This window comes from Myotis myotis, unplaced genomic scaffold, assembly GCF_014108235.1.
Source record: "Myotis myotis isolate mMyoMyo1 unplaced genomic scaffold, mMyoMyo1.p scaffold_m19_p_6, whole genome shotgun sequence".
Classification (NCBI taxonomy): domain Eukaryota; kingdom Metazoa; phylum Chordata; class Mammalia; order Chiroptera; family Vespertilionidae; genus Myotis; species Myotis myotis.
Genome location: NW_023416368.1, coordinates 29,578,539 through 29,604,444, shown reverse-complemented (window position 1 = coordinate 29,604,444; position 25,906 = coordinate 29,578,539). Strand labels below are relative to the sequence as shown.

General features: G+C 40.1%; 1 protein-coding gene across 1 annotated transcript in view; it reads left to right on the top strand.

The window, feature by feature from the left end:
* The first annotated feature begins 272 nt into the window (after nucleotides 1–272).
* Nucleotides 273–25,906, top strand: part of UBE2D2 (ubiquitin conjugating enzyme E2 D2) — a 50,899-nt gene continuing 25,265 nt past the window's right edge. The window contains exon 1 of the mRNA XM_036312213.1: nucleotides 273–746. Within this exon, the coding sequence (XP_036168106.1) occupies nucleotides 723–746 (24 nt within the window). The 5' untranslated portion in view covers nucleotides 273–722. The remainder of the gene's footprint in view (nucleotides 747–25,906) is intronic.

Here is a 25,906-nt window from a genome sequence, read left to right as displayed (position 1 = left end):
AAGACACTCGCGTGGGTGACCCGAAGCAAGAGAATCCAGGGTCACGGCGCGTGAGGACCCTCGACCCGCGCAACGGCTCTCGCGAGATCTCTTCCCTGAGCTTCTTGGCGTCAGCCTCTCCGCGGCCGTGGCGGCGACGGCGGAGGCACGTAAGATCCTCACAGGGGCGGCCCGTATCCCTCCGCCGCCGGCGCAGCCCGGCCCTCCTTCCCTTGGCCCGCCAATCCCCGCGCCTCCCGACCTGCCCCTCGGCCTGGGCCCACCCCGCGCTCGGGCGGCCCCACCCCGGCGGCGCCGCCCGCCCGTCCACCCGCGCGTCCCTCGGTCCACCTGCAGCAGGCTGTCCCTCCGGCTGCCCGACCGGGAGGCGCCGGCCGAGCCCGAGGCCTGGGCTCAGTCCACGGCGGAGGGATTCGCGACGGCCGAGGAGGCGGCGCTGAGCTGAGAAGGAAGAGGCCCCTACCGCGGCGGCGGTGGCGGCTGCTCGGGCGGCAGCGCATAAAGAGGCCGCTGCCGGGTGATGCGGTGACCGCTGCGGCAGGCTCAGGAGCCGAGCGGGCCTCGGCCCTCAGTTGGTCCCGCCGGGCCCGCGCTGCCGAGCTTTCCATCTTCTCCGGTCGAGACCCGCGATCACCGAGGCGGCCTCGCTCTCCTTCGCCCCTTCCCCGTCCCTTCCCTGTCCCCGTCCCCGCTCCGGGGGCGGCCGCCACCCGCCTTCCACGATGGCTCTGAAGAGAATCCACAAGGTAAGCGGCCGGAGGTCGGCGGTGCGTTGGGGCCGCTGGCTGAGCAGCAGGCTGCGGCCTGCACGTCCCGCCGTCGCCTCCGCCGGGCTCGCGGCCTCTTCGGACACGGCTACGGGCGAGGGCCTCGCCGGGCGGCCTTCACACCCCGCTCCTTGTGATGGCGCCCGCGGAGGCCCCGGCGCGCACCCCGCGCTTAGGCCGGAGGGGCGTTCGTCTGCTCAGCGTTCCTCCCCAGCCTCCTTCCCAGGCTCTGCGTGGTGTGGAGCCCCGGGGTCTCTCTCCGGCCCGGGGCTGCTGCGCTGGAGGGTCATTGTCCGAGCTGCCAGGAGGGGGGGCTGGGGCTGGGGCGTGGGGGAGCCCCGTCGGCCGAGGTCGAAGGCGCTCGCCCCATCTTGGCCGGTTCTCTGCCCCACCCTCCTCCTGGCCCCCTCCGCGGAACCACCTGAGCTCGGGGCCGGTACCTCAGATGGACCGACAGAGCCTTTTTGTCCGACCCACAGCGTTTCTTAAGTTCGCCCACCTCGAGGCCGCACACTTCGGTCCACTCTACCTGCTCAGAAACTGTTAGAGTAGGAAGTTCGGAAGGAAAAGCACACGAGCCCTTTGATGGGGAGGGGAGTCGAGGGAGAAGCATTTTATTCCTTGAGATTGCCAGGTGTCGTCAGAAATTAACACTGCAAGTTTGCAGGAGTGGATCTAATAGAAAAGCTGTTAGATTGGCGAGGGTAGAGGTAGAAACCTGAGCATTGAAAGCTACTGGAGAATATTACGCAGTTTTCTTTTAAGATTAAATTAGGTGATACGTTCAGAGAGACCGTTTTAATTTAGAAGGGATTTTGCTAGATTTTTTCCATTAGGAGGGACTTCTTTGCCCTTTAAGACAAAGGGTTCTCTATTTAGTTATTTATACGGAGGTTTTCCTAATACTGCTTCTATAATATTGGCTTGGCTTACAATTTAGGGTACACCCCCTCCCCCCGCAATATTGTAACTTTCTAGTATCTTTCGCTGTCTCTTTTCTTCTTCTTTCTGTGGGGAAGTGCCACTGGCGATTTTTGTTTGGCGTTTCACTTGCTGTATTAAACCTAGCCACTTAGAAGTAGATCCTGAAGGATGGGATAGAGATACAAGGGGAAGAGAACCAGTTTCCACTTTGCCTTAAACTCAGTGAAAATGCAGATTGTTGGACAATCTAAACACTGCAGCTCAGCAGTTGGTCTTCATTTTATTCTTGATAAAAGACCTTTAAAGTGAAATTAATCCCACTGGTTACTGTAAATTAGGTTAGATGCTTACCAAATTCTTTGGCTTCTTTGATTTCTAACAAATGAAAAAGGGCAGAATTTAGAAATAGTAAATCTTGTACTGAAAGGAAGCAGGTTATTTGTTAAAAGAAGCTTGAACCTTAATCCAATATCTCTTAAAGAACCATTCAAGGGGCAGGAGCCCATCCAGGAATGGTAATCGAAGTAAAAATGTATATGCGTTATTTTTAAGGCTTTTAGGAGTTACTAGGTTCCTATAGATAGAGGCTAATTGGGAAGTTGTCAACTTGAGATTCTACCTGTAGAAAATTGTGCACTTATTTTAAAACCTGAAGAGGAGTGAGTATAATGTGTAATAACTTACAGTCAAGAAATGTAGCCTTTCATCTCTACATTGATTGATATCTGTGTTTCTTTCAGAGAGGGGAATAGCTCTCAAAACATGCATTTTAATTTTTAAATATATTTGCCCCCAGTAATATGGTTCCTTAGAGTTACTAGATATTATCTAAATTTTCTCTAAAATATGACCGTATACAAATTTTAATAAGGGAAATCAAGGTTATACAATGATAATTGAATTTTTGAAACCCAATATTAACCGTTTTTCTCCCTGGTTTATTACCTAGAGCCCTCCTTAAGTATGGTTCAGCTTCTGAGACTACCAGGGATTAGAAAAATAAAATTTATTTGGTATACCAGTCAATAAGATTGTGAAAACAAAATGAAGGTTTTCCCCTCAAACTTTTTGTATGACACCAATTTTAAGTTGCAGACTTACCCAGGTATGGATGAGATCAATCCTATCTTATCCTTAGCCCTAGTAATGTATCTACAGTGGGATCCCCAAAAGACTTAGGTTTAGGTGGCTTATATAATTGGACTTGGTCTTGAACCTTCCCAATTATCATTCTCTGGAAAAACTAGTTCTATTTGAATACCCTCTCAACTATCAGAACTGCTGCATCAGGGTTCTAATAAGATTTTGCTAAGAACAAGTACATTTGACACGTGGCATCTTGAGGAATTCCTTATCTTGTTTCTTTGACAGGGAAATAGTATTCTGTGAATTTGACAATGCCATGTCTTATTTGGAAATAGCTTTTGATGGACTTCATTTTGATATACACTTTAAGATCTCCTGACCCTATGTTTTAACAGTGTACCAAAGAGGGTCATTATGAACATCCAGTGTAGTTTTGTGCAGGGATCGGGACCCTCTGGGATTGTTTGTATCTAACAGCACATGGCCCCAGCCTGCTATGTTTTGAGGTTTTTCTGCTGACTTTATAAGTCTTGAGCTTTGATTTTGATGCTTTGAGTGTTTGCCTCTAGCAGCACCACCCCCAGACTTTTTCTAGTTGGCTGCATCTCATCTGTTGTGGGCTGAGAAACCAGATCACGGAGCTTATTAAAATTATGTCTAAAATAAGATCCAGTAGGCTCTGGATGAAGAGGGCTTCATGTATTCTGTGAACTGTGTGGTCTCTTTGGTTGATCAGAGACCTTTTTAACTCGCTTCCTGTTTTTCTTTTTACTTTTGTTATATACATATGCAGGAGGCTTTTTGGTGCTCTTACAGTACCATAGATTGAAATACAGGGTTAATTTCTTTATTCTTGGGAACAGTTTAAGGCTGAATATCTTGATTCTTAGAGTAAAGACAGACCAGTTAGAATGCTAAAAACTTTTCTTAACATCAACAGTGCCTTGTACATTTTAATGGTATTCTGCTAGTTATAGTTAACATTTGTTATACATAGCTTTACTGCCAGGATCATTACTTGATTTAGTCTATTTCTTTTTTTTTCCCCCCTTCAAAATACGTTTTTATTGATTTTAGGGAGAGAGAGAGACACGGATCGCACATTCCCTACTGGGGATCAATCCCACAATCCAGGTGTGTGCTCTGATCAGAATTGAACAGCGACCTTTTGGTACATTAGACAATGTTCAACCAACTGAGCCATACAGGCCAGGACTTGATTTAGTCTGTTACTATGTTGAAGATTTTAAAAAATATATCTTCCAATTACAGTTGACATCAATATTTTTATTAGTTTCAGATGTACAACATAGTGACTAGACATTTATGTACCTTACAAAGTGATTATCCCAATAAGTCTAGTATACACCTGACACCATAGATAGTTATTGCAATATTATTGTCTGTATTCCCTATGCTGTACTTTATATTCTCGTGACTATGTTTATAACTGGCAGTTTGTATTTCTTAATCCTTTTCACTTTTTTTCACCCATTCTCCCAATACCCCTCTCAGTGACCATCAATTTGTTCTCTGTAACCATGATAAAGATTTTTATGACTAGCTTCTGTTAAGGCTCCTTAAGAGGCAATACATACATACATACATACAATTCTCAGTAAAATAAAGATTACAAACTCTGATGGTTATAAAGGCCAGGCAGGTAACTACAGTGAGCAAAGAGAAGTGGGGGTGGGGGTGGGAGAGCTAGAAGTTGCATGTGCTGTCAGAAGAGTGCAGCTGCTACCCAAATTTCTCCAAGTGTTGCTGTTGCTAGAATCTGTGAGCCTAATGTTGCCAGATCTGTCTTTCTTCCTTTCTTTCCTTCCTTTTCTTTTCTCTTTTCGTTTGCTTTCCTCCCTCCCTCCCTCCCTCCCTCCCTCCCGCCCTCCCTTCCTTCCTTCCTTCCTTCCTTCCTTCCTTCCAAAACAACAAATCCAGATTTTTGACAACCAATTCAAATTTTAAAACAACCACCACACTCTTTTGGTAGGTTGGTAGGCACCAGTTTAATGTGTGAATTAAAAATAACAAAAGTGAGGTTTAGTAAGTGAGGTTCAGGAGTGTAAGGATTAAATAATATTTTCTATCTTTTTAAAAGTTTCAAAGTATTGCTTTATGTAGATGAGCAAGATTAGGTAGTTCACGTAAACTTCTAATTAACTTTGCTTAGGTTTTATATAGTTATGTGTAAGGTTATAGGGAAAGCCAATTTAGTAGATGCACTGATTCCATAGAAGAAGTTTACGTCTTAATCTTAACTTCATTATGATGTGTTCATGTTAGGAATCATCTTTCTGTAGACTGCATACTTTCAAAATGTCTAAGATTTGGAAATTACCAAAGGTTGATTCTTAAAGATATGGGAAAGGAGTTGAAACACTTACAAATTTACTAAATTTTAAAAAACTTATTTTAAAATACTGTACTAGAAGTGTGATACAAGTAGTTTTACATTAATATTATCAGAGGTAAGGATTGAGTGAATTCCAGTCAAAATGATGAGACAAATTTGCAAATAGTCCCGTGGAGTACTGGGAATCTTAATGTAATCAATGGTTGGCTGAAGATAGCTGTTTGAATTAATTCTGTCTTGGAAAGCAGACATACTGTCTTATTCCAAAAGGTAAGCTTGAAATCTCCAGGAAGTTATTATTTTTGTTTGTTTGTTTAGAAAAGGATGCTTTACAAAAAATTCATTGAGTTGAAAAACTTTCTTTTCCTTTTCTAGGTTGCTATTTACATGTAATTTAAATAGCCACCATTGAAGAGGAATTGTTAGTAAATCTAGGTTTTCTTTAAAACATAAATATATATATATATATATATATATAGAGAGAGAGAGAGAGAGAGAGAGAGAGAGAGAGAGAGAGAGATTGATTTCAGAAAGGAAGGGAGAGGGAGAGAGATAGAAACATCAATGATGAGAGAGAATCATTGATTAACTGCCTCTTGCATGTTCCCTGTTGGGGATAGAGTCTACAACTTGGGTATGTGCCCTGACCTCTTGGTTCATAGGTCAGCGCTCAACCACTGAGCAACACCATCCAGGCAAATCTAGGTTTTCTTTAAAGTCTCCCCTGAGTATTACTGTACTGTTGCCTGACAAAGAGGAAGTGTTGACAAAGTCCATTTCTGGATATTTTAGCCCAGAGAGAGAGGACTGCTGAAATATCCTAGGCAGTTCCTAGGATACCTGACTCATGCCTGATGCTGCCAGGAACATCTGCAGAAATGCAGAAGCACGCTTGTTTTTTCTGTAGAAATAAAGTTTTGCTGGTTAGGTTCCTAGGCAAACCTTCAAAGCCGTAATAAATGATAATGTAGAAAAATAAAATATCATTTGTTCTTTTAACTACAGAGTCATCGATATACCAAGTAATCTATATATATATAAAAGCCTAAGCGACCGGGCCGACTGGTAGCTATGATGCGTACTGACCACCAGGGGGCAGATACTCAACACAGGAGCTGCCGAGCTTCAGTGACTCGGCAGCTGCGGTTCTCCGGTGACACACCTGTAACCAGAGAGGAGGGAGCCTGATTCCAGAATGTGTCACCTGAGAACTGCCCTCTCGCAATCCGGGACCCCTACTAAAATCATAAAAGTTTAGCACTGCAACACATCTTAGAGCTGCTTTCTGAAAAGGCCCTGTGACTTACTAGGGTTGGATCAAGAACCTGGATTTCTTGACTGTGTCCAGTGTCTTTCTGGCAGGCCATGTACCCCTTATATAGCAGTTAGGTATGTAAATAGAAGATGCAATTTTTTTCTTGTGTTCAAACAATTGGGTATTTAAAACTATGCTCTGGAACCAGAAGATCTTTTCCTCAACATCTCTTTATTATTGGAGAGGTATCTCTAACTCCCTTAAAACTATGCAAAGTTTGGATGTTGTATCCGCCATATATTCATGAGTCAAATTAGTTTGTTAATCTCTCCAAAAAGGTTAAGAATCACTTTCTTGCCTCCTTAAACGCTTTTAATCTCAGTAGGTGACCCAATTACCTATTTTATTTTTTAATATATTTTATTGATTTTTTACAGAGAGAAAGGGAGAGGTATAGAGAGTTAGAAACATCAATGAGAGAGAAACATTCATTCAGCTGCCTCCTGCACACTCCCAACTGGGGATGTGCCCGCAACCAAGGTACATGCCCATGACCGGAATCGAACCTGGGACCCTTCAGTCCACAGGCTGACCAATTACCTATTTTACAGAGAAAATAGAAGTTTTTTTAAGTGTGAATTTGTTTTATTTTTTCTTTATTTCCTTTGAAGCCTTTCAAAACAAAACAAATCCCCACAGCTACCATATTTAGAGTACGCTGTATCAGAATTACTTAATCTCCTGAATATCCCTATTAGAATTCTGTTCTCCCTGGTTAGATGAGACAATGGAGACTTGGAGACGTAAACAAACTTGCCTATCATTATATGGTTATGGTAGGAAGAGCCAGGATTTAGATTAAAGTATTCTTGGCTACAGAGCCAGCCATTGCTCGAAAATTCTCTTAATCATTGTTCTTCTTTCTCTTTTCTCCAGCCACTTTTCTTTGGATAAGCTATAGTTTCCCCTTTGCCAAGCTAACTTTAGTTTCCATCTTTCTCTTTCTGCCAGATCCTTGCTCTCTAGTAATTGTCCCTGTGCTCCTAGTTCCAATATCTTCTCTACTAATTCCCCTCAGCATCCAAAGTTATCCAGGATTTCCCTCATCCTAAAAACAAAACAAACAAAAAAACCTTTAACTCCCTTCCCCCACTAGAGCCAATGCCTTCCTCTTCTTTATCCTTCCCATCTCTGGCATTTCAGTGCCAAAAAGTTCTTGAAAGAATAGTCTGTTCACAGTTTATTAGGAAGGTTACTTAATTGCCAGATTCAGTGGATACCTCAGTTTTTTGTGTTTTTTTTTTAATATATTTTATTGATTTTTCACAGAGAGGAAGAGAGAGAGATAGAGAGTTAGAAACATCGATCAGCTGCCTCCTGCACATCCCCCACCGGGGAAGTGCCCACAACCCAGGCACATGCCCTTGACCGGAATCGAACCTGGGACCCTTCAGTCCGCAGGCCGACGCTCTATCCACTGAGCCAAACCGGTCTCGGCGGATACCTCAGTTTTTATTTAACTTTTGTAACAGTTAACATGGTTATCACTCATTTCCCTCAGATTGTGATAAACTGCCTCCTCTTTCCTCATATCTAGTGTTTTCCAACTGTATTAGAATACTTTTCAAACTACTGTTATTTATGGGTACAAATGAGTTCATGAAATAATGCACACTTGGATTAAAATTGACAGCACAAATGGTACCAGGTAAATTGATAAAAATATATAATCAAAATATCACAAACACAAAATTAAATTACTTAAAAACAAAATATATTAAGATAGACCTTCATTCATTGTCGTTTTGTTATAAAGTAAGATACACTTGAAGAATCGTGTTTTCTTATATAATAAAAGGGATCTTCATCAGGTTCTGCATTAAATATGTTATTGTATATTGTTTTCATTATAGTATAATATGAAAATTTGTTTCAAGCAGGTGCATTGTAGCAAAAGAATGAAAGCTGTCAATTTCCAATATTTATACAATTAGTCTAGTACCAACATTGTTTCATAGGCCACCTAGTTTAAAAAAATAGAAGTCTATGCTTTGCTCATGTTTTATTTTAAAATAATCTGACTTTGGGTTTAAAAATCGAAGGACTTTAATTTTTATTTACATTCTTTTTAAAAATTGAATTTATTGGGGTGACATCCTATATAATAAAAGGGTAATATCCAAATTGACTGAACAGCAGAACGACCAGTCACTATGATGTGCACTGACCACCAGGGGGCAGATGCTCAATGCAGGAGCTGCCCCCTGGTGGTCAGTGCACTCCCACAGGGGGAGTGCAGCTCAGCCAGAAGCCCTGAGCCAGGCTCACGGCTGGTGAGTGCAGCAGGAGAGCAGGCCTAAGCCATCAGTTGGACATCCCCTAAGGGCTCCTGGACTGTGAGAGGGTGCAGGCTGGGCTGAGGGACATTCTGCCTCCAGTGCACAAATTTTGTGCATTGGGCCTTTAGTTGGTTAATAAAATTACACAGGTTTCAGGTATACAATACAACAATACATCATCTGTATATTCTATTGTATGTTTACCGCCCGAAGTCAAGTCTCCTCAAAAGTCACATTCTTCTAGTGCAGCGGTTCTCAACCTGGGGGTCGAACAACCCTTTCACAGGGGTCACCTAAGACCATCGGAAAACACATATATAATTACATATTGTTTTTGTGATTAATCACTATGCTTTAATTATGTTCAATTTTTAACAATGAAAATACATCCTGCATATCAGATATTTACATTACGATTCATAACAGTAGCAAAATTACAGTTATGAAGTAGCAACGAAAATAATTTATGGTTGGGGGTCACCACAACATGAGGAACTGTTTTAAAGGGTCGTGGCATTAGGAAGGTTGAGAACCACCATTCTAGTGGTTCCTGGGCAGCCCCAGGTAAGAACCACTTTTTGGTAACATTGAGGTGGCTGAAAGGGTTGACCAGCGTCCTATGCTGTGGGAACTTGGCCTTGCTGGATGCCTTGATGGGCCTGGAAGGCAACCGCCCTGAAGGTGCAGTGTACCCCAACTCCTGCGGGGCCATTAGTGATTCTCTGCCTTCATCTCAGACCAGGTTCTGCTTCGCATGGAAGGACACAGATTGCAGTCGCTGCTGCTTTTCGATCCACTGCTGGCTAGGAATGCGGTTGTGGTGCAGTCAGGAACATGGTGCCAGTCCTGTGCCTCTGCACCCTGGCTGACGCACTGCTGAAAGTGCCAACTTTGATTTTTATTTATAACTTCCGTATTCTAGCTATAAGTCAGTGGGGAATGGGTTAGTATAGTAGAAATATTTAATATACAATAATCTTTTATTAAAATAACTTCGCAAATGTATATTGAATTATAACAAGAAATAAGAGAGATTATGGAGTCAAATAGTAAGGCCTATGATTAAATGCTGTTTGTGCACCAGAACATTGGTTATCATTTGCTTTGTGTGTGCAAGTTTCTTGAGGCAGGTTATTCCTTTAAATGTGCAGAAATATGTAGTATTTCTTAAAAACGTATTAAAAGTGGCTCCAGCCAGGTGGCTCAGTTGATTGGAGTGTAGTCCCTCACACCAAAAAGGTTGCGGGTTGGATTCTTGGTCAGGGCACATATCTAGGTTGCTCTTGGATCCCCCAGTTGGTTGGGGTCTATAAGGGAGGCAACTGATTGATATTTCTCTCTCAAATTTGTAAACATCCTCAGGTGAGGGTGGGTTTTTTGTTTGTTTTAAGTATTAAAAGTGGACAAAATTTAGGGCAAAAAATATTGCCACCTTTATTCCTATAATACATATTAGTATCTCAAGAGAAATATCACTGTAATGGAAACAGTTCTGATTGGTCCTACTCAGCATCATTTTCCTATAGTCATTGTACTTTTCCTTATACAAGAATGTATTCTGCTGAATTCTTTATTCATCATTGAAGATCCAACAGAAAGGCTTCTCTGTGAGGTATACCCCAGGCATGCAGGCAGTAGGGTTCCATTTTATAACTGTTTCTTAGTATTTGGACATGATTGATTATTCCCCCCTCTAGGCTTAGCTCTCCTGGTCAAAGTTTGTCTTAGTTGTTATATTCCCTTCATATTACTAAATGCCTGATGCATAGTAGGCATTCTGTTTTGCCAACAACATTCAGGAAATGCCAACAGCAAGTTGTGTGGTGGGGACAAAATAGTGGGATTTTGGAGCACCATGCCTACTGAGTCTTGTTCTAACAGTGTGGCCTTAGGCAACTCACTTAGCTGGTTTTCTTTAGCCTCACCTTCCTTGTCTACAGAATGGAGATAATGTCACATACCCTGCAAGCCTGTAGAGGATGAGTAGAAAGAAAATATGGACTACATAAAGGTAGTTTTTGTTTTGAAATCCTCACCCAAGGATATGTTTTTATTGATTTTGAGAGGGGGGGGGGAGGAGAGGAGAGGAGAGGAGAGGAGAGAGAGAGAGAGAGAGAGAGAGAGAGAGAGAGAGAGAGAGAGAGAGAGAGAGAGAAGGAGAAGAGAGAAACATCTATGTGAGAAACATTGATCAGTTGCCTCCTGTATGTGCCCTGACCGGGAATTGAACCTCAACCTTTTTGGTGTAAGGGAAGACACTCAACCAAATGAGCCACGTGGCCAGGGCAAAAGGTAGTTTTTAATATTAATTATCTCTGTGGGTTAACTGCCCAGTAATGTTGATCCATGGAATTGGTAGAATCTTGAAATCTTAGGTGTCAGTGTTGTCTGTTTAGCATTTCACTTCATTGCTATCCCAAACAAAAAAAGAAAACACCATGGTGTTGTAAAAGTAATGTCTTATAATATTTCTAAGTGGAAACGACTGAATTCCAAATTTTTCAACAGTCTTCAAAATATTGTCTCCTGAATGTGTTTCTAATACATGTGATATTTTTGTTGGTTTAGAAGTGAAAACAATTCTCTTTAACATCTTGTAATAGAAGTATCTGCTGCTGTCCTTTGAGCACTTCCCCCTACCACTTGTAGAGCATCATGCCAGTATAAATGATAGTATTCCTTTGCCAACTTCTTAAGGGCTTGTATCAGATGGCATTTTTGAAAAATCAGAGTTGTTTTACAGAAGTGACAATGATACCTGTTTAGAAGTAGATTCCTTAAAATAATAGTATACTAATGGGAATCATAGATTTCCTTTAGATTAAATGTCTCCTTATTTACCATCTATATTAGTTTCATAGGGTTACCCTAAATTACCAAATAACTAAATGGCTTAAGACAACAGGGTTTATCCTCTCACAGTATTGGAGCTCAGAAGTCCAAAATCAGCAGGGTTACACTCCCTCTGGGTTACACTTCTTCTGGTGGCTGGCTGTTAAGCATTCCTTGGCTTCCTTAATTTGTGGCGACACCCCTTCAGTCTGCCTTCATCTTTATCACCGTACCCTCTGTGTGTGTCTTCTCCACTTTTGTCTCTTATAAGGACACTAATATTAAATTTAAGGCTTACACATGTAATCCAGGATGATCTTATCAAGATCCTTAATTTTTAAAAAAATACATATTTTTTATTGATTTCAGAGAGGAAGGGAAAGGGGGAGAGACAGAAACATCAATGATGAGAGAGATTCATTGATCAGCTGTCTCCTGCACGCCCCCTACTGGGGATTGAGCCCACAACCTGGGCATATGCCCTTGACCAGAATCAAACCTGGGACGCTTCAGTCCACAGGCTGACTCTCTATCCACTAAGCTTAACTGGCTAGGGCAAGATCCTTAATTTAAGGCCCTGATCAGGTTAGCTCAATTAGTTAGAGTGTTGTCCTGATACCTCAAGGTTGCAGGTTTGATCCCTGGTCAGGGCACATAAAAGAAACAACCAGTCGCCCTAGCTGGTTTGGCTCAGTGGATAGAGCGTCAGCCTGTGGACTGAAGGGTTCCAGGTTCGATTCTGGTTGAGGGCACATGCCTGGGTTGCAGGCTTGATCCCCATTAGGGGACGTGCAAGAGGCAACCAATTAGTGGTTCTCTCTCATCATTGATCTTTCTATCTCTCTCTTTCCTTCTCCCTTCCTCTCTGAAATCAATAAAGATATATTTTAAAAAAAAGAAGCAACCAATCAATGCATAAATAAGTGGAATAACAAAATCGATGTTTCTCTCTCCCTTTCTCTTTAAAAACCAGTAAGTAAATTTTTAAAAAATCCTTAATTGCCCTAATTGGTTTGGCTCAGTGGATAGAGCATCGGCCTGTGGACTGAAAGGTCCCAGGTTCGATTCCGGTCAAGGGCATGTACCTTGGTTGTGGGCACATCCCCAGTTGAGGGGTGTGCAGAAGGCAGCTGATCAATATTTCTCTCTCATTGATGTTTCTAACTCTCTATCCCTCTCCCTTCCTCTCTGTAAAAAAGCAATAAAATATATTTTTAAAATTAAAAAATAAAAAAAAATCCTTAATTTAATTATATCTACAAAAGACCCTTTTTTTCCAAATAACCTTCACATTTCCCAGGAATTAAGATATGCCACATATCTTTTTGGGGACTATTCAATCCAGTATATCCTCTAACCACAAACCGGACAAGTACCCTGACTGGGAATCAAACCGTGACCTCCTGGTTCATAGTTTGACGCTCAACCACAGCCATACTGGTTGGGCTAATTTTCTAAAATTTTGAAACAATTTCAAACCTACAAAAGTTACAAATACAATACTTAGAATATTTTTTCTTTAACTATTTTAGAGTAAATTGTCAACATGATGCCTCATCTACCCCAAATACTTTAATGTGTATTTCTTACAAACAGTGACATTATTCTACACAATCACAATACAGTCATCAAAATTAGGAAATTTCCATTGAGATCTCACTGCCTTCTCATTCCCAGACCCCCTTCAAGTTTTGCCAGTTGTGCCAATAATGTCCTATATGTATAGGAAAGGATCCAGTCCAGAGTTACCTTGCATTTAGTTATCTGTCTTTAGTGTCTTTCATTCCCTTAGTTTTTCCTTGGCTTCGTGACCTTGATACTTTTAGAAATGATAGTCCAGTAATGTCGACCCGTGGAATCTTAAAATCTTAGGTGTCAATCTTGTCTGTTTAGCATTTCACTTCATTGCCACCACCCCAACAAAAAAAGAAAAGAAAAAGAAAAACAAATACACAACTCCATGGTATTGTAAAAGCAATGTCTTATAATATTTGTTATTTTGGAGAATGTCCCTCAGCTTGGGTTTGTCTGATATTTTCTCGTGATCAGATTTAAGCCATATATCTTTCGAAGGAATATCACAGTAGCAGTGCCGTATCCCATTTTTTGTATCCTATGAAGTAGTGTATGATCTTGGTTGGATTCTGTCAGGGAGTATGCAGTTTTACTTTGACCCATTACTGGGAATTTTTACTTCCATCTCTTGACTAAGGTGATATCTACCAGCATTCCTTTTCCCTTCATAGTGAATAAGTGATTTATTAGGAGACATGTACTTAGCCTGTTTGTATTTTTTTAAAATCTAATCCTGCATAGGAAAGTACCCAGAATTTAGCTGCTTAAAATAATAAGCATTTATTGTCACATAATTTCTGAAGATCAGGAATCTGAGAATGTCTTAGGTCAGTGATGGCGAACCTGTGACACGCGAACTCATTTTTTTGGTTGATTTTTCTTTGTTAAATGGCATTTAAATATATAAAATAAAAGTCTTTGTTTTACTATGGTTGCAGATATCAAAAAATTTCTATTTGTGACACGGCACCAGAGTTAAGTTAGGGTTTTTCAAAATGCTGACACGCTGAGCTCAAAAGGTTCACCATCACTGTCTTAGGTGGTTCTGGCTCAGAGTTGCCTGGGGCTACAGTTCAATACGATAGGACTTGTCCTATAATTCTTTTTGTCAGTATTGGTATTCCTTTTCTGACAGTGAGAAACCTGTCTTCTATAGTTCTTAATATATTTATTAACTCATTTGATCAGTTCCCCTGTATATAATCAACCTCCCATTGCTGTGGCTCACCTACATAGATAGCATTCTTGCTCTCCGCAGATGCCCTTTTTAACTCTGTCCTGACTTGGACATCCTGTACTGGGTCATGTCCATCCCTCTGTGGATGTCCTCACCATTTTTTTTTTTTAATATATTTTATTGATTTTTCACAGAGAGGAAGAGAGAGATAGAGAGTTAGAAACATCGATGAGAGAGAAACATCGACCAGCTGCCTCTTGCACATCTCCCACTGGGGATGTGCCCGCAACCCAGGTACATGCCCTTGACCGGAATCGAACCCGGGACCTTTCAGTCCGCAGGCTGACGCTCTATCCACTGAGCAAAACCGGTTTCGGCCACCATTTTTTTTTTTAATCCTCTCCTGAGAATATTCTCTTCATTGATTTTTCTTTTCTTTTTTTTTTTTTTTTTTTTTAGAGAGAGAGTGGAGGGGAGGGAGGAGGCAGAGAAACGTTGATGTGAGAGAGACACATCAATTTATTGCCTCCCGTTTGCACCCTGGGCCTGGCATTGAGCCTGCAACCTAGGTGTACATGCCTTGGGGAATTGAACCCTTGACTCTTCAGTCAGAGGGCTGATGCTTTAACCACTGAGCCAAACCAACCAGTGCTTTTTTTTGTTTTTTTAATCTTCACTTGAGAACATGCTTAGAGAGAGAAAGGGAGAGTAAGATAAAAACATCATTGTGAAAGAGAAACATCTATCAGTTGCCTTCTGTACATGCCCAGACTTGGACTCGATCCCGCAACCTTTCAGTGCACAGGACAAGCTCAACCAACTGAGCCACTCTGGCCAGACACCATTTTTAGAAAACTAAGTAAAATACATGATTTATTTGACCTAAATAATTAGATTAAAAACTATTTAAAACAGTAGTGCTAGTCATGTAGAACATAATTTAAAACAGAAGTTCAACCCAGTGATGGTGACCACATAGTACTTTTCCAAGCTAGGGAACATAGCATTTTCTATAGCCCATTCTTAGAGAAAACTAAGACCATAATTTTAGTTTAGTATTACTATTCTGAGACAATTTTTGCTAACTTTAGTAATCAGTAGTCTCCTAAAAATATCTGGAGTCCCAAAATTTATCTTTCATTATAAAATATTTTATGTATAAAAAAGGTTTTAGCCCTAACCGGTTTGGCTCAGTGGATAGAGCACCGGCCTGCGGACTCAGGGGGTCCCAGGTTCGATTCCAGTCAGGGGCATGTACCTTGGTTGCGGGCACATCCCCAGTGGGGAGTGTGCAGGAGGCAGCTGATGTTTCTCTCTCATCGATGTTTCTAACTCTGTATCCCTCTCCCTCTCCCTTCCTCTCTGTAAAAAATCAATAAAATATATTAAAAAAAAAAAGGTTTAGCCCAGCTAGCATGGCTCAGTAGTTGAGCATCGACCTATGAACCAGAAGGTCATGGTTCCATTCCTGGTTAGGGCACATGCCCAGGTTGCAGGCTCAATCCCCAAGGGGGGGGGGGGGGCATGCAGGAGGCAGTCGATCAATGATTCTCTCTCATCGATGTTTCTATCTCTCCCTCTCCCTTCCTCTCTGAAATCAATAAAAATATATTAAAAAAAAGATTTTGGATACTGATATGGCCAATACCTATGTACTTTCTGCTCCAGCTTAAGATTCAGACCTACCTAATTTATCTTAAAGTGTTAAAGTTTAGTCAGGAGCGATGGCTTCTCTTGATAATTAATGAGCTTGACATCTTTGCATAATTAGAAATATTCATGTTTTGATAAGGGTGCATTGTTGTAAGTGATGGGGAATTACTTTTAGAACCTCCCCTACTTTACTTATTGCATTAAGACAATAATATATCATCACTTAGTTTAGTAATAGGCCAGATTCCTGTCCATTGAAAGGTTATTTTATTTTATTAAATATATTTCTTTATTGATTTCAGAGAGGAAGGGAGAAGGAGAGAGAGATAGAAACATCAATGATGAGAGAGAATCATTGATTGGGTGCCTCCTGCACATCCCCCACTGGGGATCAAGCCCGCAACCCAGGCATGTGCCCTTGGCCGGAATCGAACCTGGGACCCTTCAGTCCACAGGCTGATGCTCTATCCACTGAGCCAAGCTGGCTAGGGCCGAAAAGTTATTTTTATATTTAATCATTGTGCTTCACTTTTGTGAATAACAAATAATAAAAACTTTTAAATTATTGATCTTACCAGGAGTATATTGTATATGTTTGTAGGCTCTTTTTAAAACTGTGAATTGCTATAAGACTGATTAAATTGATTTAAGACAGAAATTTGAATTTCTTTTCAAGAGAGAAATAGTTATGACCTTTAGTTCTATCATATAGGACAAACCTCTAATAAATAAAATCTGTTTGACTTGCAGTGGCAATCCCAAAACATACTTATGCAGTACCTTTTTATTTTTTCAGTATATGTGTGTTATTTTCATTCTTTATTGAATCTATAACTTGATGTGGAAATTAAATTGTATGAGGTCATATACAAATAAATAGTATTCTATTGATAGAAGGTTAAGAAAATTGTTCAGACTTTGAGGAACAACTTGAAGCTAGCAGTGCTTATTGGCATTTGGAAAGGAGCCAGCTATTAGTTTCTTAGGCTGCACCACGAACATAACTTGATCTCTCTAATCTTAGAGCCTGAGATAGGACCACCAGTAGTGGTGGCATTGTTTTTTATTTTGTAGTAAGTGTTTTCCTTGTCTTCTAGTTTCCAGTATTGCTGTTCAATCCAAAACCATTCTAGTTCCTGATCCTATATATATGTGAACAGTTTCATTTCTGAAAGCTTATAGGTTTTCTTTGTCCTCGATGTTGTAAAATTTCATGATGTGTGGTGGTGTAGGTCAATTTTCATTTATTTTGGGGGGTATTCAGTTGATCTTTTTTGAGCCATAAATGCATGTTCTGAAGTTTTGAGATCTTTTCTTGAATCATTTCTCCCCTCCCCCCATGGTTTCATTAACTTCATTTTCTCTGTTCTCCCTTTTTAAAAACTATTTTTGGATGTTGGACTTTGTCGACTGATCCCCAACCCTACCCCCCATTAATTGGGATTCGCCTGTTCTGGACATTTCATATAAATTACATTATACAATATGAGACCTTTTGTGTCTGGCTGCTTTTGTTCAGTGTTTTCAAGATTTAGCCAAGTTGTAGTATGTATTAGTATGTAATGCCTTTTGATAGCTGAATAATAATATTCCATTGTAAAGGTACAACACATTTTATTCTTCCATTTATGATCTGATGTGCATTTGGGTTGTTTCCACTTTGTAACTATTAAAAAATACTGCTATGAACTTATTTTTCAAAAATTTTGGGTCAGCTTTAGCTCAAGCAGTTACTTCGGCCTCTGCTTCTTGCGGACACAAAAATTTTGTGAGCATATGTTTTCATTCCTCTTGGATATATGCCTACAAGTAGAATTGCTGAATCGTGTGGTCATTCTGTTTAACTTTTTGAGAACCAAACTGGCTGTACTATATAACATTCCCACCAACAATTTTTGAGGTTTCCACTTTCTCTACATCCTCACCAGTGCTTGTTACTTTATTATTTTGGTGATAGCTCTCCTAGTACATCTCAAGTGTTACATCATTGTGATTATGGTTTGCATTTTTCTAATGACTAAATGATGTTGAGCATCTCTTCATATGCTCATTGGCCATATACTAGTATATCCTCTTTGGAGAAATGTGTATCCTTTGCCCATTTTTAAGATGGGTTGCCTTTTTATTGAGCTGTAAGAATTTCTTATATATTCTGGATACTAAAACATGATCAGATATGTAATTTGCAAAATGTTTTTCTCATTTTGTGGGTTGCCTTTTCACTGGCTTTATGGATATACAAAATTTATCATATTAACAATATTTTTACTTACTGATTTTAGGGAGAGAGACAGACAGACATCAACTTGTTGTTCCACTTATTCATGCATTCACTGGTAGATTCTTGTATGTGCTCTGACCAGGATCAAACCCAAAACTTTGGTGTATCAGGACGACTCTAGCCAACTGAACTTCCCAACCAAGGCTACCATACAATTCAGTGGTAATAAGTACATTCATATTGTTCTGCAACCATTATCACCATCCATCTTGGGAACTTTCTTATCTTTCACAACTGAAACTGTATACCCATTGAACAATAACTCCCATCCTCTCTCCTCTCAGCCCCTTGCAACCACTAATCAACTTTTTCTATTTTGACTAGATTTCTTATAAGTGTAATCATATAGTATTTATCCATTTGTGAATGACTTAGCTCATTCATCCATTTTTTAAGGCTAAATAGTATTCCATTTTTTAAGGCTAAATAGTATTCCATTTTATGTATATACCCCATTTTGCCTATCCATTTATCTACTGTTGGACACTTGGATTGCTTACATTTTAATTTATTTATTTACTAGAGGCCCGATGCACAAAATTCATGCAAGGGGCTCTGCCCTCGCAGTCCCCCAGCTTCGTCCAGAAGGACATCGGCTGTCTGGTCTAATTAGCATATTACACTTTTATTATTATATATATGTTAATCCTCAGTCAAGGATATTTTTTTCCATTGATTTGTATTTTTTTATTTTAGTAAATCTTTATTGTTCAGATTATTATATTTGTTCCTCTTTTTTCCCCCCATAGCTCCCCTCCACCCAGTTCCCACCCACTCTCTGTCCTTACCCCCCCCCCCCCCCGTCCTCATCCCTAGGTGCACAATTTTTGTCCAGTCTCTTCCCGCATCTCCCACACCCCTTTCCCCACCAAGAATAGTGAGTCCATTCCCTTTCTATGTCCCTGATTCTATTATAATCACCAGTTCATTCTGTTCATCAGATTATTTATTCACTTGATTCTTAGATTCACTTGTTGATAGATGCATATTTGTTGTTCATAATTAGTATCTTTACCTTTTTCTTTTTCTTCTTCTTCCTCTTCTTAAAGGATACCTTTCAGCATTTCATATAATACTGGTTTGGTGGTGATGAACTCCTTTAGCTTTTCCTTATCTGTGAAGCTCTTTATCTGACCTTCAATTCTGAATGATAGCTTTGCTGGATAAAGTAATCTTGTAGGTTCTTGGCATTCATCACTTTGAATATTTCTTGCCATTCCCTTCTGGCCTGCAAAGTTTCTGTTGAGAAATCAGCTGACAGTCGTATGGGTATTCCCTTGAAGGTAACTGAGTTTCTTTCTCTTGCTGCTTTTAAGATTCTCTCTTTATCTTTTGCTCTTGGCATTTTAATTATGATGTGTCTTGGTGTGGTCCTCTTTGGATTCCTTTTGTTTGGGCTTCTCTGTGCTTCCTGGACTTGTAAGTCCATTTCTTTCACCAGGTAGGGGAAGTTTTCTGTCATTATTTCTTCAAATAGGTTTTCAATATCTTGGTCTCTCTCATCTTCTGGCACCCCTATAATTCTGATGTTGGTACGCTTGAAGCTGTCCCAGAGGCTCCTTACACTATCTTCGTATTTTCGGATTCTTTTTTCATTTTGCTCTTCTGGTTGGGTGTTTTTTGCTTCTTCGTATTTCACATCTTTGCCTTGATTCTTGCGCTCCTCTGGTCTGCTGTTGGGAGTCTGTATAATATTTGTTATTTCAGTCCGTGTATGCTTAATTTCTACTTGGTTCTTTATCATAACATCGAGGGTCTCATTAGATTTCTTGAGGATCTCAATAACTTTATCGGCGGCTTTTAGACAGTTCTTGAGAGACCTTAAAAGTGTGGTTCTGAACTCAATATCCTCCATTGACAGTTTTGTCCTGTTTCTTTGTCTCTGCATTTTTTTTGCTTTCTTGGTGCACCCCCTAGTGGTCTTTGTGCGCAGTCTTGTTGTAGTTAAGCCTTGATTGTTGTAGTTAATACTAGGGGTATTTGACCTCCAGGCCAACTGGCTGTGAGAATCAGCTGTGTCTGCAGTGGGAAAACTTCTGTCCTCTAGGGAGGTGCTAATCTAGCCTTTGCCTGAGGCTATCTGGCAAATGGCTCTGTGCAGGGCTTGGGCGGGTCACATGGGATCAAACAGGGCGGGCGGAGGGAGCAGTTATGGCTGCTCTCAGTCCAGTCCCCAGAGGCTCTGTCTCTCAGAGTCCCAGCAACCGCTGCAAACCTCGGAGAGAAAACTGCCTTCGCGTTCTGACCGATGCTAGACAGTCCCGCTTCTCCCGTTTGAGTCTGGGTCCCTAGAGACTCGCCCAGAACTGGAGCTCAGAATCTGAGACTCCCTCCCGATTGAAAACGACAACTGCGCCCTCAGCTACCAGCCCTCTCCGCGCATACCTCCGCACCTTTGTATTTTCCGCACTGCGCCTCCTCTGAGTCTCGTATGCTGTTCTCTTTCCTTCTAGTTGAAGAATTTCCCCTCAGCCAGCTTTCCTGTGGTTCTGGGTGATGTCCGTTGCGTCTTTTAGTTGTATTTGTGAAGTGGTTGTTCGAGGCAGCTAACTCCGGTGTTTACCTATGCCGCCATCTTGGTTTCTCTCCATTGATTTTTAGAGAGAGAGTGGAAGGGAAGCGACTGGGACTGGGAATCAAACCTGCAACCCAGGTATGTGCCCTTGACCAGGAATTGAACCTAAGACCTTCTGGTTCACTGAGTAACACTGGCCAGGGCTGGATTGCTTACACTTTTTAGGTATTCTGAATTATACTGCTATGAACATTGGTGTGCAAATTCTCTTTTAGACCCTTCTCTTGGGGTATATACTTAGAATTGCTAGATCATATGGTAATTCTATTTTTAATTTTTTGAGGAACTGCCAATACTGTTTTCCACAGTAGCTGTACCATTTTACATTTTCATTAACAGTGCACAAGGGTTCCAGTTTTTCTACATCCTCACCCACAGTTATTATTTTGTTTTTGTTTGTTTGTTTTTATAGTAAATATCTCTACGGGTGTGAAATGGTGGTCTTTTATCTATTTTACGTTAAGTTTCGTAGATCGTGTGAGGTAGGAGAATTCTCAATTCATCATTTGTATGGATTAGTTCTCCTAGCACCATTTGTTGAAAAGACTACTCTTTCTCCCACTGAATTGTTTTGGCAGCTGTGTCAAAAACCAATTGGTCATTAATGTATGGTTTTATTTCTGGACTCTCAATTCTTTTTTGTTGATCTATATGTCTGTTCTTATACTAGTACCATACTGTCTTGAATACTGGAATTTATATTAAGTTTTGAAATCAGGAACTGTGTGTCTTCCAACTTTGTTCTTTCCCGAAATTGTTTTGTGTTTGGGTCCCTTGCATTCGCATATGAACTTAAGGATCAGCTTGCCATTTCTGTAAAATAAAACAGCAAAAAAAAAACACAGTTGGAATTTTTATGGACATTGCATGGATTTGGACTAGTCTTCCTATATTTTCATTTCTACTTTCCATCTTTGTCTTTTATCTACTTCCTTTTTATTTTATTTTATTTTTTAATTCCAGTTTACATTCAGTATTATTTTGTATTAGTTTCATTGAGTAGACAGTCATATACTTTACAAAGTGGTCTCCCTGATATTTTATTTTTGTTACCCAAAGATATTTTTCCATTTATTTTTAGAGACAGTGGAAGGGAAGGGGTGAGACAGAGAGAAAGAAACATCAGTGAGAGAGAGACACATAGATTGGTTGCCTCCCATATGTGCCTCGACTAGAGCTGGGGATCCAGCCTGCAACCAAGGTATGTGCCCTTGACTGGAATTGAATCCAGGACCCTTCAGTCCATGGGTTGATGCTCTATCCACTGAGCAAACTGGCTAGAGCTCCCTGATATTTTAAACACCCACCTGGCACTGTACAGTTATAGCAATATTATTGACTATATTCCCTATGCTGTATTTACATCCCCGTGACTGTTTTATGACTGCCAATCTGTACTTAATCTCTTCACCTTTTTCATCCAGCCCCCCAACTCCCTCTCCCCTCTGGCAGCCATCAGTCTGATCTCTGTATTTATGAGTCAGTTTCTGTGTTCTTTGCTTATTTTGCTCTTTAGACTCCACCTGTAAGTGAAATCACGTGATATTTATCCTTCTCTGTCTGATTTATTTCACTTAACATAATACACTGTAGGTCCATCCATGTTGTTACAAATGTAAGATTTCGTTCTTTTTTTTAAGGACAAGTAATACTCCATTGTATATGTACCACAGCTTTTTTATCCACTTGTCTATTGATGGGCATTTGGGTTGCTTCTATATCTTGGTTATTGTAAATAATACTGCAAGTCTTTTATGTATTTTATGAAACACTTTCTCATTCCCAGAATATGTTTATTTGTTTTAAGGATTTTGTTCTTATTTCATAGGAGCAATAGCTTTTCTTACCTTTAAGGCAGGGGTCCTCAAATTACGGCCCGCGGGCCACATGCAAATACAAATATTGTATTTGTTCCCGTGTTGTTTTTTTTTAAAGTCTTTTTTTTTTTTAATATATTTTATTGATTTTCCACAGAGAGGAAGGGAAAGAGATAGAGAGTTAGAAACATCGATGAGAGAGAAACATCGATCAGCTGCCTCCTGCACATCCCCCACTGGGGACGTGTCCGCAACCCAGGTACATGCCCCTGACCGGAATCGAACCTGGGACCCTTCAGTCCGCAGGCCGACGCTCTATCCACTGAGCCAAACCGGTTTCGGCCCGTTTTGTTTTTTTACTTCAAAATAAGATATGTGCAGTGTGCATAGGAATTTGTTCATAGTTTTTTTTTAAACTATAGTCTGGCCCTCCAACAGTCTGAGGGACAGTGAACTGGCCCCCTTTTTAAAAAGTTTGAGGACCCCTGCTTTAAGGGTATTTATGATAGTTTTTTGTTTGTTTGTTTGTTTTGACATTTTCTTCTTCCTGTATGGTCTTTGTTTCTTACTGCTTTTTTCCTCTACATTGTTTTGGTTTTTGAAGGTGTTGAAGATGAATCATATGGCTGATTCTCTAAGAGTAGGGCATAACAAACTGATTAAAAGGTCTGAGCATATGGGGGTAAGGTTTGGCAACTGTGGAATTCAATTTATGGTTTACTGGCCTGGCTATTTCTCCAGATGAACCACAAATGCCAGTAAATTGTATAGCTCTTTATCTTATGTTGGTCAAGTTTTCTCAAGGATCATTTAATCTCCTGCCTGGAAGGTATAGGCTAGGCTTAGAGTGTTCTCAGAACCACTGTGAACAAAGTGTGTATGGAAACGTTCACTTAACCTTCCTGTTTTTCATACATCTTCCATGCCCTTGTTAGTGTCTCTTAGTTCTAAGACCTGTTTTATCCTCTCCAGAGAACAAACCAGCCTGTTGCTTGGGTGGGGAGGACTTTCACTGGAGGATTCCAGAGTCAGAGAAGTGATCTAGACATCATTTTATTAGTTGTACATTTTAAAGTTTTAAGATTTTTATCCATAAGCAACAGATAGTGTTGTTTTGAATGTTGTCATAATTTACATAGATGTTAAGGAAATATGCAGATTCTCCTCAATTTACAATGGAATTTCTTTCCGATAAACCCATTGTGAGTTGAAAACGTCCTGTCAAAAATGCATGCAAGTCACCTAGCCTACTGAACATCATAACTTACTTAGCCTAGTCTGTCTTATACTTGCTTAGAACACTTAAGTTAGCCTATAGTTGGGCAGTTATCTTGAGTTTAATCTCAAGAGTAATTGCCTTCCTCTTTTCACCAGAAGCAGGAGACACAGATAGGTGTTTTTAGACATGATGGGATATGAAAACCCAAAACACAATATTTAGAAAATGATAGCAACATAGTACATTGTAGAATATTGGTTATTTACCCTCATGATCATGTGGCTGACTGGGAGCTGTGGCAAACTGCCACTGCCCAGTGTCATGAGAGTATCATACCACATGTTGCTAGCCCAAGGAAAAGATCAAAATTCAGAGTACGGTTTCTAATGAATGTGTATCATTTTCCCACCATTGTAAAGTCAAAAAATTGTAAGTGGAACCATTATAAGCCAGGGATTGTCTGTATACATTTCATATAACATGTATTTTCATGGAACACAAATATACCAACAATACATTTTTAAAAAATTCTTCCCTTATGATAGATATTTGTTTCCAAGATTTTGCTGCAAACACTTAAGCTTCAAATATTCCCCATACATGTCTCTTAATGCACATGGGTGCTTCTCTTTATAGTCAGTAAAATTGTTTGGTTCTAGAGTGTGAGCCTTTTCATTTTTTTGTAAGATATTGCCAAAATGTTTCCGAAAGTTTTTAAACAACCAACTACAGGATATGAGAATTTGTAATTAACTTTTTTCCTTTATATTTTCCTTATTACAAACATAATACACTATAGGAAAATACATAAAATAGATGTCCAATAAACTGCAATAAAATTTTCAAGCACAATCGAACATTGAGTGTTCCATAACAGATTTCTATGTGCCCCATAATCCCTTATTTTGTGTTAATTCTTGATTATCTCTTCTACCCTCACTGGATTATTTTGAAGCCAACCAAATATCATATGGTTTTATCTGTAAATAATTCAGAATGTATTACTAAGAGAGATAAGCCAGTGGTTCTCAACTGGGGACAAGTTTGCCCACCAGGTGACATTTGGCATTGTTTGTAGACACTTTTGGTTTTCACAGCTGGAAGGCTACTGGCATTTAGAAGGTAGTGGCTAGGATGCTGCTAAACATCCTACAATGTATAGGAGAGCTCCAAAAAAACAGAATTATCTGGCCCCAAATGTCTGTAGTACCAGATTAAGAAACCCAGAGAAAAGAACTCTAAAAAATTACACACACAAAAATGCAATGATTATATCTATAATATTAACAATAATTTCCTGATACTAAATGTCCAATCAGTTAAAAATTTTTTCTTTCAAATTTGATTTTTTTATATTTGATTGGTTTGAATCAATATATAAACAAAGTCAGCTAATTGGTTGATATCTTTTAAGTCTTTGCTAATATATAGCTTTCCTTCTTTTTTCATATGCTTTTTTTCAATCTTTTAATCCTCATTTAAGGACATTCTGAGAGAGAGAGAGAGAGAGAGAGAGAGAGAGAGAGAGAGAGAGAGAGAGAGAAACACATTGATGTGAGAGAGAAATATTGATCCGTTGCCTTCTGTAATTGGGGACCAAACCCACAATCCAGGTATGTGCCCTGACTGAGAATCAAACTGATAACCTTTTGGTGGTACACATGACAACGCTCAACCAACTGAGCCAGTGGATCTGGGTCACTTTTTTTTTTTTTTTTAAAGAGAAACATCAATATGATAGCAAAACATCCATTAGCTGCCCACTGCACTCCCCCTACTGGGGATAGAGCCTGCAACCTGGGCTTGTGCCTGGACTGGGAATCCCCAAGCCAGCAACCTTTTAGTGCATGGAGGATGCGACCATGATAAAACAACTGAGCCAGGGCTTTTCATACACTGTTTTTGTTGAATAAAACAGGTCCCTTATCCTATATACTGTCCCACATTTTGCAGATACTGCTGATTATATCCTTGTCTACTTAAACAGTCTTTCAAACAGTCAACTTCTGAGGCTTTGTAAATTAAATTTGGTTCCTTCTTGAGTTTTTCC